The 12,323-nt window shown below is 39.5% G+C and overlaps 1 protein-coding gene and 1 long non-coding RNA gene across 6 annotated transcripts in view; one reads left to right on the forward strand and one right to left on the reverse strand.

Moving 5' to 3' along the window:
• The window catches only part of LOC112153971 (ankyrin repeat and fibronectin type-III domain-containing protein 1), a 135,290-nt gene that overhangs the window by 107,472 nt on the left and 15,495 nt on the right, over positions 1-12,323 (forward strand). For all 4 annotated transcript variants that reach the window (XM_036217129.1, XM_024284476.2, XM_036217128.1 and 1 more), the window contains 2 exons: positions 11,078-11,297; positions 11,525-11,732. In XM_036217129.1, the coding sequence (XP_036073022.1) occupies positions 11,078-11,297; positions 11,525-11,732 (428 nt within the window). The remainder of the gene's footprint in view (positions 1-11,077; positions 11,298-11,524; positions 11,733-12,323) is intronic.
• The window catches only part of LOC118600176, a 65,319-nt gene that overhangs the window by 45,167 nt on the left and 7,829 nt on the right, over positions 1-12,323 (reverse strand). The window lies entirely within an intron of this gene.

Genomic DNA, 12,323 nt, shown 5'->3' on the forward strand with positions numbered 1-12,323 from the left:
TTTTTTTACACACAGAGATTAGTTTGCATTTATTTTTAAAAAATAAATCACATAAGTCTAAGCAGAAACAAATATTTAATCTCTGTTGCTTCATGACCATATTATGTGGATCATTGTGTTTATTTAAGTCCAAAACCAAAAATAAAACACAACATTATTTAAATTTACAACCAGGAGCCATTTTTTAAACTTTGAGGGCTGGTAATGCTCAAGTAGAGTTAAATATCATAAAAATAATGACAGAGTTATTGCTATTGGTAATCATAAGGGAATGAGCTCCTAAAATACTCCACAGGTTTGTATACATGGATCTGTCTTCTTCAGTACACACTTTCATCATGTTTTGTTAAATGTGTTTGAAAGAGAATATGTCTCCAAATTTGTTTGTTTCTTACATTAGATGCTAGAATCATAAGGTTTAAACTTCTTTAATGCTCTTCTGTTGAGCTTTTTTGCTTTCTAGTTTCATCTACATGACTTTTAGCGCTGAAGACATTTTGTTGGAGCCCGAGACTTAATAGTGAGTCTATAAAGGGACGCTGGTTCTGCTTCAGCGTCGGGCCAGCAAATAACTCTTTATTTCCACATCCTCTCATGGTGACAGAAAGGCACTTCCAGCTTTCTGCCAAACCCTTGAGGATATGGGAGAGGCTGCCATGTAGTTTGGCTGAGCTGTTTTTGTTTCCTAAATGAGCTCCCCTGCAGAACTCTCATAGAGAAAACACTACTAATAAGTGCAAAAAGATCAACTGACATTGTAGAATTGATGTTTTAGATTTAATTTTCTTTAGAATGTGAGCAAAAAAAGCGTAATGAGGGCAGTCAGCATCTCCCCAGCAAGTGTTTGATTGTGAAGTGTGTAGGTATGCAGTAGGCGCTGGAGGGCTTACATCTCCTGAAGGCCCTGTTCTTTGCCTGGTGCCAGCCTGTCTTCAGGGATAACTCCATGCTGACAGCACTGTGAGGATGACGTCTTAACTTTGAGAAAAACGCGCCAGCCCTTCCCTCAGCCGACACGTTCACAAGAGCACAGACTCGCAGAGCGGTGGCAGAAACCCCTGTCTGCATGTCTGATTTTCTCCTTGATATTCATGCTCACACATATATATGAGCAAACACACATTGTAATACTTAGCACTGAGCTGGGCGGGGTGTACAGGGGGGGCCACTGGGGCTTAGTGCTAATCCTTATGAACCATGTGCAAAGGGAATATAAAAAGAACACAGAGAAATAACCCATTTCTAAGTGGGAAAAAGAGGGGCAATCCTCTGGGGGTGCAGTGTAAAGTGAGTTTGTACTGTTTGCCATTTGTTTCATTTGTGATTTATTATTGCCCACTTTTTCTTTAATTCATTTTATTGGCTCTATTTCTTTTATTTCTGAGCCTCTGCAGTTCATGTGCAAAGGAATAATAAATGCATTTTGAATGCCACAAATTCTTCTCTTTAGATTTAATTTTAGAAATAATCAAAATACTTTTTCCACCTACAAGTAAATTGTGTAAAAGTGGGAAATAAAGAGTCTTAATGGAGTACAGCGCCAGAACTATAATGTTAAAAATACACAGTTTTGTTTACATTCCTTTGGCGTATTATTTCTGTTATTACAGTCACCTGATTGCAGTTATTTGAGCTGACTACAGACACATACGATAGTTGCTTTAATCTGGTTCATTCAGTAAAGATTCCATCAATGCTTTTAGTGTCATTTACAACCTTTTAAGCTTTTTCTGAAAAACTTATCTCGTCCAACAAATTATCTCTAATCTAAAAGCCCTTGAAATACTAACTATTCATTTGTAAATTTAATTTTTAAGAAGATATCTTTCAAAGTCAGGTCTAATTGGTACTGAAAGTGAATGAAAATGTGTGTTTTAACATGTTCTTGTGGCATTTTTCTCATGATGGAGGACATTTATAAAGAAATTATGATTAGTTCATAATTGTATTTCTGAATATTGTTTCATTCAAATAGTTGTTAATGAGGTTTAGACAAAAAATGCCGTTGGTACAAACTTGTAGCTGTGATGTTGGCGCTATAATTGCAACAACTTGCAGACAAATAGATCCACAAACCTCTTTTGTTTCCTCGTATGAGCTGGAATCTGGCTCAAACTGTACAGCTGGATAGCTCCATTTTTGTTCAAATGGTAATGTTAAGTTGTCTTTGTGAGGGGCTGTAAGCTAGTGGGAGAGCGTGTTAACTACTGCAGCTCTGTAGAAATTATGTCAGAGAAAACCTTTTTTCCTAAATTTGGCTAAAAATTGCGTAATCATAATTAAAAGATAACTGGGAACACTTTAAATAGATACAAGATGATCATTGTTTCAATTGCTATCTGCACTTACATAAAAAAAAATATTTTTTCCAGTTTATTTTATTTTTAAAACGTGTTTATGTTGTATCAAAAGTACCATTGTTGATGATGTTGATTTGATTATCATGTCATGTAACATCTTTCTCTCTGAGGAAAAGAAGAAAGTTAAGAATTGCTTTATCAGGTTTGTACATCCGCTGTCTCGGCCTGCATTTCAAATCTGTTGAGGCGATGCTTCTGGCAACATAATTGAGTTCAGATTCCAGTCCACACGAGGGAGCAGAATTTCTGCAACGCTCTCTGCTTTTGGATCAGTCCAGTGCTATTCTTTTCCTCACTTTCAAACTCGCGTACACCCACTCGCTCAGACACACAAACTTACCGTTTGCTGTTAAACATTTATCTCTTTTTATGAAATGCAATTTGTGTGTTACTCAATATTAGATATAAATTATCTGTGTAGAATTTTAAGGAATGAACATCTAAAGGCTCAGAAATGCACTCAAATATGCACTCATATGTGCACATGTTCACACAGTGTGCTCTTGGAGGGAGGGGCTGGGGATGCACTTAAAAAGATTTGTGAGGCTGGCTCCCTCCTGTCCTCTGTCTCTCTCACTTGATACTCTGGTTTCCACTGTAAACTTGGAGTCAGCACACATGCACAGACGGATGACAGCGAGGATGGAGAAGAGTCCAAAATAATGAAATGAGCAGAATCTGTACAAGTTTAAAGTTTGGATAATGTATTTATATGTTCACTCAACTAGACTTTTACAAACTTCTGAGTCGGAAGTCTTATCTTTGACCAATTCATGATTTGTGATTAGATCTCTGGCTGTTGTAAAACTATTAAGCTACAAGCTCCAGACATTCGCTGTAATAACTGAAGCATCATGATAATGTCTCCCACAATGTGTCATACTTTGACTATAAATAGTGTCTGATACAATTACCCTTTACCACAGTTGTGTCCAAAAACTAGGACCACGACAACTTACAAATTTTTCAATAGGGTAGGAAACTCTCCTGCTAATGCTGAGTCATTCCAGATAAACACAAAACAAAAGCTTAAGTTGTGAAATGGGAAATGACCTAATCAGATAAAAAGAGACAGACAACATCCATGAAAGTGTAGACAATGAGCGATGGTGAGTTCAGCGGGAGAGACTTGATGACATGTTCGACAAAGCCATGTACTCACTAATGACTGGCCATGTACTGGGTCATAGACAGGGAAAAATGCAGACTCTAATCAGGGGTCCCACAGTCTAGTACCGGAGTGCGGACAGGACTGGTAACGGTACCATAACCAAGTACCAGTCTGCGTCCCTGGTACTAGTACTAGTAGTATAACCCAGTACTGGTTCCACGTCCCGAGGGTTAGGGACCCCTCATTCAAAGGGAATAGCCAGTACGTCAAAAAAACGACTAGTTGGAGACACCCAACACATCAAAAAGTGACGTGGAAGGGACCTGAACCATACATCCATACAAAACGAGTTGGGAGAGAGAATATTTAGTATGTTCATTCTGCCCTCAGCAATGCATGTTATAGCAGCCGTTTCCAATAAATAAAAAACTATGTAAACATGGATAATTAGGGCTAGGAATCACGATACGATGCAATACGTAATACATGGCTCATGATATCGATAATATCGCAATACCGTGATAATTGATAAAATAAAATAAAAATCTCTAATAACTCACATTATATAGAAGAACAAATATTTTTGGGGAAAATATATCCCCATTTATTATTTTGCTTGAACACAATCCTAATAAACAACTTGATTCTTATTTTGTGCTACAAATACACTTTTGTGCATATCAGTCGTACTATGTCTTTGACAAGCATTGACACCAATTGAATTGGAATTATTATTCAATGTTAACGATAGTAAACATGAACAGCAGTGTCATTATTTAGTACATAATTGTTGTAAACAACAGAACAAAACTTAAATAATTCAAGTAGCTGCCAGACACATTGGTGCCAGCAACAGCCAGTCTCTCAACATGCGCCCCCTATCTACCTTCAAAGGAGCGTCTCACCAAAGGATCATGAATATAACGTTTTACAGCCTCTTCAAACGAAAATAAGATCGTGAGATGGTGAGAACCCATCAAGAATTAATTGCAAGGCTAAACATCGCGATATATTTCAATATCGATATTTTGGCACAATAACAGGTAAAGGCACGTTTCAGCTTCCACATTCAAAACCCTTGCGTTCATGTGCAGCTACGCAAGTTTCTACAACCTTTTTGTGAGCTCTATGTACAAAACCAAGCTTCCTCCAACTGTTGGTTGTGGACATGCGCAAATAAACAATAGAAAAAGAAGAAGCCCCTCCCTTCTTGTCCAGTCGAACACCATGGGCTAAATGTGCAGTCAAGAATGCATGTTTGTATGGCCATCAATATGAATCACATGTCTGGTGTGTATAGCTTTAGACCTTTCTGTGCTATTTAGTCTTTAAATACAGATTTTGCTTTGATACAGCATGCTATCTGAATATTAAAAAAAACAAACAAACATCCAGTTCTCACAGAGTCTGCTTGTAATAAAATACGCATGCTATCACTTTTACAACTCATCCATCACTGTAAGAAGAAAACTCTCTACTCAACTGTCCAACTACTTCCCGCTATCCCTATCACAGATTAATAGCTTTTGGACTTTAAACATGGTGCCCGGCCGGCGTGTGACTGAGAGAAGGAGCCAACTGGTAGATTCAGTTGCCAGAAGTCGCCTCCACCCCTGCCCTCTCCCTGGCTGGGTGGGTGGCATATGGTGGCCCAGGCAGGGACACCATTGGTGAGACACACATGCACATACTGAGAGAGACACCACAGGGCCTGGAGCCACCCAGGCTGGATCCACGATCACCGTGGGAGACACAGTGTCACCAAGCTTCTGACAGAGGAGGGGTTGTGTGTATGTTTGTATGTGGGTGATCCTACCTTAGGAGTGCCCCCTCCTTCCTGAGAATGTCGGTGACTGCTCGCCATCCCATCCTCAGGGTGACTCCACTGTTGTCTCTGCTCATCAAAATTAGAGAGATTTACCTCTGCCTGCTCACACAGCTCATGCACACACACAGAGCCAACAGGTGGCAGGCCTTGCTCAACACAGCAGGCCGGTTTCAAAGGTTAAACATACTCACTGCTCTTTCCCTGCCATTCTCCCAAGGGAGACAAAGAGAAAGTGAGAAAAAGAGAACAAGACAAATTAGATAGAAAAAAAGTGTGTAGGACAGGAGGGCATGCTGAGATGGAGCTTGTTATTTCTTGTTGTGCATAATTGGTGCCCACAGTGGCTTTACAAATGTGCATATGAGTGTGGAATCATAGTGTTTATTGAACTAATATAGATTGGATTGTGTTTATCTGATGTTCTTCAATACGTTTTAGAGAAATATGTTTTGGCATTTCATCTCAGAATCCATTATTGACTTCAAAAAATGTGTATGTAATGATAAAAAGAATATAAAAATTGTATTTTTTTTTTACTACTTCGCTTCAAAATTGGAACAATTACAAAACAATAAGAGATTGCTTTACATGAAAGTGTTAATGGACAGCTTTAGGGCTTTTAATATTGTCTCTGGATTATTAGTTGTATTTGAGCAAGTACATTTCTTCATTTGTAGATGCAGGATTAATAACTTCGGTCGCACCCTGAAGCATGACATCTTAGACTAAATATCTGCTGGTTGCACTAAAACACAGTGCGTTCATTAGTATCTGTTAGCAGATACTAGTTGATGTGTGTGTATGTCCACATACTCTAGAAAAGACAAACACAACTCAAGCTAAATTGGAGAGGAATATGCACCAATACTAGAGCTATTTTGCAAGATTTCATTCACCAACGATGTTGCCTTTGGTAACAATGCTGCGACACAAACACGCTTAAACCAATCATATTGACTGTATCACTGATTCTCAAAGTTTGAAATTGTTTTAAAATGTACGCATGATGCTATTCTCACACCAGGCATGTGTGGCACATTCAAGAACGTGCTAAACAAAGATTCTTGAACGCGCTTTTGGCATATGGTCGTTCACACAAGCACATGTTCCTACAGTTGGAGGAGATTTGGTGTGAAATGTCGAAGCGGTGCAAATCTCGAGAATCTTGCTCCAGCTCTATTCCACAATTGTTAATCGTTCCTTCATGATCAATTTCCAAACATTTCCGTGAATTAAAAAGAACGTTACCCATAAATCACAAGTCCTCGAATGGCTCTCAATGTGTATTCAACAGCCACGCTGTTTGTGCGTAGAGCCCAAAAACTATTGTAAAAACATGCACATATGTACCCTTACATAGACTTTTCATTGAAATGTTGCTTGAACACATTTTTCTGAGGCTGGTGTAGCATAAAAGTTTTCCCTCCAAATGGATCCTTCAGTAAAAATGTTCTATACAGTATGACCCAAGGGAGCGATCTCTTCAGGTTATAAAATCCTCTGCACCGACTAAACATGCATAATATGGCTTTAATATGTGTGAACATGCTCCTACATATTCATCTTTTTCAGGCGTTACAAGCTACAGGTTGCGCTGATAAGAGTCAAAGCAGTTGGAGCAACACACCCACTCCCCCCTCCTCCATCAACTGCCTTTCTCTCTCAGCCTTTCCCTCTCTGCATCCAGCAGCCCGGCTGCTTCCAGCCTGTCTGGTGCCAAGACTCAGATTTCAGAATTTCCTTCTACAAGCCATATTTAGAGCAGCTAGCATGCTCTGCGGATAAGTGTCTGCGTACTTGCATGTGCGAGTACGCGCCAGTGTGTGAGTCTGTGAAAGTCTCTGCTCTCAGGGGCTACTTCTCTCACTAAGTTCCCCCAAATGCTAAGTTTACTGTCCCAATACCACTTTTTTACTGTCATCTATCCACCACTTCTTTGTTTTCTGTATTTTTTGTTTTGTTTTTTAGAAAGCTTGCCTATGCAGACAACAGATGTAATGCGTGTCAACCAATACGACTGTGTATATGTAATAAACATGATTCGACACACATTAACAGACAGGCGAGATTTATGTGTTCTCGTAGTGGTACGGCGTTTGTAATTGGGAGGTGTTGGGGTGGGGGGTCTGAATCCTTAGGATAACGTGACAGCAGATGGAGTTTGGGATGAGATAAAGGTGGAGTAAAGCCATGAGGAACATGTGGCAAGGATGGGGGAGAACGTATAAGTAATAAATCAAAAGAAAAGTAACTGATGACTTTGGGTTCGTGTTCGGTTATGCAAGGTTTTGTACGCTTCCGTGATTTAAAAATATGACTTAATATTTGCGGATTTCTTCTTGCAATGTTTGCTTTTTTTTGTATTTGTTTTTTATGATGAAGATCAAAAGACTTTTGCTTTATGCTTGCAGCGAGAAAGGGAGCAGCCAGTGCAATGTCCTTTTCTGGCGCCTACTAGTTCATGCACATATGCACTCCAGACATACACAACAGTTTCAGCCTCACGCTAGTTTACTGTTCTGATGGCTCTTTGACATAGCGCTGTCGTTAGCCGTTGTCTTCTCTACATGTGACCGGCTTGCTTATTTGGAAAAATCCCACAAACTGTGCACTGTGCGCACATGGAAACAACAAATATTTAAATATTTCCAAAGATGGGGCTTTCTTATCTTGATTTTTAGTCAAGCAGCTACTAATGTCTAGACTCTTGTTTGTTGGTGTATTTGATGTGGGACTGATCAAGAGCCAAGGATGGAGCCGGCTCTTGGATGGTACTTTTGGTTTACCAAAATAAGCTTCCTGCATCTTAGTGCTGGTAAAATAAAGGAAACAGCAAATAAAGTTCACTTCAAGTAAATTTTACAGTAGGGCTGAAACAATTAGTCGACTAATCAACAACTAAACGTAAAGTAGCCTACAACTAATTTAAAAGTTGATTAGTCGTTACATTATATTATGTTGAGTCGGAGTTTTGTAAAGTTGAGAGTAATAATTGCATTATGCTACGTTTTTGGACTATTTCGGCATTTATTAAGGTTTTTTTGTGGCTAATTTGGAGTTTAGCTAATATTTCAACTACATGCTAGCTATTTTGGCTAATTTAGGATTTTTTTTCTGGTTTTTTAGGTTATTTTTGAGTTTAGCTAATATTTCAGCTGCATAGCTGTTTTGGCTAACTTAGGATATTTTTCATTTTTTTCCGCTAATTTCGCCTTTAACAAATATTTTAGCTGGCTATCAGCCTAAGCGTTTTCAGCTATCAGCTTCAGCGATTTCAGCTATCAATTTCAGCGTTTTCAGCTATAAGCTTCAGCGATTTCAGCTATCAATTTCAGCGTTTTCAGCTATTATCTTCAACGATTTCAGCAATCAATTTCAGTGTTTTCAACTATTAATTTCAGCGTTTTCAGCTATTAATTTCAGCGTTTTCAGCTATTAGCTTCAGCGATTTCAGCTATCAATTTCAGCGTTTTCAGCTATCAGCTTCAGCGTTTTCAGCTATTAGCTTCAGCGATTTCAGCTATCAATTTCAGCGTTTTCAGCTATTAGCTTCAGCGATTTCAGCTATTATCTTCAGCGATTTCAGCTATTAGCTTCAGCGATTTCAGCCATTATCTTCAGCGATTTCAGCTATCAATTTTAGCCTCTTCAGCTATCAGCACTAGTATCTTCAACAGCAAAATTCAGCTTACAGAATTCACACTAGCATTATCGCAGGTAATGCTTTAAATCTAATTTGTTGTTAGTTTAAAGCTAATGATGGTTAAGATGTTTGCTGTACGTCCAGTTTGCGCATAACCCGATGAGTCGACTAATTGGAAAAAATAATCGTTTGTGGCAACACTACTTTAAACCGTCTGTTTTTTTTATTTGTATTAGCCGTTTTTAGTTTTTGACCTTTGAATTGTTGGCTAGTTGGAATAACTATTATGGCCACTAATTACTCTTTAAATTGCTTTTCTGTACAAGGTTTTTGAACTTCCCTTGAAGATGTTTATTTTCTTTTTTTTTTGTGCTTTTGTGAACAAAAGAGCGGTGTTATTTCTTAGGGGCAGCATCTCTTTGAAAGAAGGCGCTCGTACTATACACAGACCACATTACACACAGCCTAATGTCGTCAGAGAGTGATGGGGCACCGTCCTGCCGACAGAAAAAACGTTGTCTGTTCCATCGCAGGCAAATAACAATAAGCCTAGGACTGCATTCCAATAGGCTTTCTCTTTGAAATGGGATACCGGCACACGCATTACAAATATATCTCTTGTTTTATCTTCCGGGCCAGGCCCATGGAAAAATTATTCCAAATACCTGCCGCGCTTTATCTGGAACCATGGAATAGTTAGGCCCAGCCGGGAACACGAGGATGTCTAAAATAAGGCCTCTATTACTGGATGGAGTGGAGATGGATGGGACAGAGCGGGAAGGGATGGGGATTGGGGGTATTTTAGGTGTATCAGCCTTGTGAAAAAGGCCTTGTTGCGGGGGCTTGGAGGACTTCAAAGTCCACAATGTGGGCCGCTGTCAGCTGTTGCACAAACTGCATGTGATGTGGGTGGGTTTGAGCGGGTATGCATGCTTATGTGTGCTCACACGTTCATTGCAGAGTAGGAGTATAAATAACATTTTTCCTACAGATGTTCTCACCTTGACAAATCGGCTTTCGGTATTCAGCACGTTGGCCGAATCCCTTTTCCTTTATTTACTCACCCAACCTCTGTCTGATCAATCACACACTGTTGGTTTTCTGAAGACCACTTTTGTTTTGGTCAAATGTCAGAATCAAAATCAAATGTTATGTCCATCATGAATTGCTTTTTTAAGTTCTGTAGTTTTGCAACATATTGTTATTCCTTAAAGTTTGTGTTGTTCGATCAAAGTTCTACTAATAATTCTGAAATATAGGATAAAAATGTGCATTTAGAGGAAAAAAAAAACTAAAGAAGCACAGTACAGACGATGATGGCAAACGACTGAGTCGATGAGGTGATAAACGGTTAGAGCATGAAGTCAGGAGAAAGTGAGAGGAGGGGAGGATAGGTTAAAGAAGGGTAGCTGGAATTATGAGGTGGGAGAGACTTGAGCAGGAGCTGTTGAAAATGCCTCCTTGAGGAATTCATTTATCTCTCCACTTCTCTTTGGTGAGACTTGACACGGAGTCTGTCACCATCGCCTGTAGAGTCCTGCTGACATTTCCTTCAGCGGTTGAGTGTGTGTGAGCACTATGTAGCAGACTCACCCTAGAAATACATGTCATCTGCATAGTTCCCATAACAAAAAAAAAGAGATTTTAATCTTCCTACAAATAAGTGTCAAGTATATAGTGGCAAAAAGATGCCTTTTTGCAGAGCATCACTTCCAAGTTGGTGACAAGACCATCGTTTCTGGGCTAGAATGATGCATGTACTGAGAACTTAAGACGTTGGAGGTCCGTTTGAAACTTGGAGGTTGATAAATGGGAGGTTTTAGTGGACAGCTTGAAGCTTTCCAGAAAACCACTAGGTTTTAAACTAAGCCTTGAGTTAATATAGGTTAAGATGTGAGTAAAGAATCTAGGGTTTGTAGCTGAAGTGCTTGGTGTTTTATCAACAGCAAAAAGAAACCGGTTAAAACTCAATTATTATTCTGAATTGTTGGCCAACTTTTCTCTTTTCAGGCTTTGGAGAGAATGATGTAAGCTGGGTATTTTCTGTAGATGTAAAGCTCCTTTTATCTCCACTTTATACCACTGTTTTCTGTCACACATCACTCCCGTTCCTCACCCACCCATCTCTGCTCCAGGGCCGACACCGCCAAGATGACGCAGCCCATGAGAGTAGACCAGGCCAACCAGCCGGCTTCTGCTCGCAAGTCAGCCAGCTTGTCCTCGCCAAGTGCAGCTCGCCGTCTATACCGCAATTTGTCTGGAAAGTTCCGCGTGGGCACCAACCCCCCTGCTCTGGAGGACAGTGTGGTGTCAGGACGGGGAGGGGACAAGGAGAGGCTGCGTAAAACCACTATAGTAAGTCAGTATGAGAATAAGAGGGAAAAGTTAGAAACACTGAAGATAGAGAGAGAAAGCACATAGAAAAATCAAATCCTGACAACTTTTACAAGAGAGACAAATAAAAAGGTGCAGTGTGGCTTTGTGTAGATAATTTATGTTTCTCGTGTTTCCACTATGTATCAAGTTTTCCCGTTTAAAGGAATGCTTTCCTTTTAACTAAATAGAAGCTTTCTCTGTTTCAGTTTCAGAGCAATGAAGCTTTGTTTGAGGCAGTGGAGCATCAAGAGTTGGACCTGGTCCAGCTGCTTCTGTCCCAGTACAGTCTGGAGGAGCTGGACCTCAACACTCCAAACAGTGAGGGCCTCCTGCCTCTCGATATCGCCATCATGACCAATAACGCACCCATGGCCAAGCTTCTGCTGCGAGCTGGTGCCAAGGAGAGTCCTCACTGTAAGTAAAGGAGTCTGATTAACTTCTGTACGACCAACGGAATTTCAACCGATGATTCCACTTAATTGGAATTCACTATTAGCATCTGTATAAATAGTGATAAATTAACAAAACTCCAAGGAGATTTATTTTCTCATTAACCTTTAAACACCAGAGAAGATGCCAGAAACACAGTAGCAAAAGAAAAAGTAGAGGCCCCACCCAGCTGGTCCAGTGTGAACGTCGTACACTGAAAGAGCTTTCAAATAATACATGTTTACCACATTCTTGAATGTCCGTCACACGGTCAATGTAGCTTCAGAATAAAAAGTATACTTTTCTTTTATTGACCTTTTACTTTGTTTCTCTGCTATTGTGTATAGATTAGAAATTTAACCAATACATGGTAGGCTACAAAAAATAGCTAAAAAAAAAATGCTCTAAAAATGGCCATCCAGGCTGATTTAAAGCTGTTTGGCTTGGAACAGAGTTTGGTCACACAAAGAGTTAATGCAGATAAACTATCCAGTAAACCACAGAGAAGACAAAAAGACAAAAAACAACACACGTTCAAGAGAAAAAAAAACTAATATGTTTAATCTTAACCAAAGA

This window comes from Oryzias melastigma, linkage group LG19 (assembly GCF_002922805.2).
Source record: "Oryzias melastigma strain HK-1 linkage group LG19, ASM292280v2, whole genome shotgun sequence".
Classification (NCBI taxonomy): domain Eukaryota; kingdom Metazoa; phylum Chordata; class Actinopteri; order Beloniformes; family Adrianichthyidae; genus Oryzias; species Oryzias melastigma.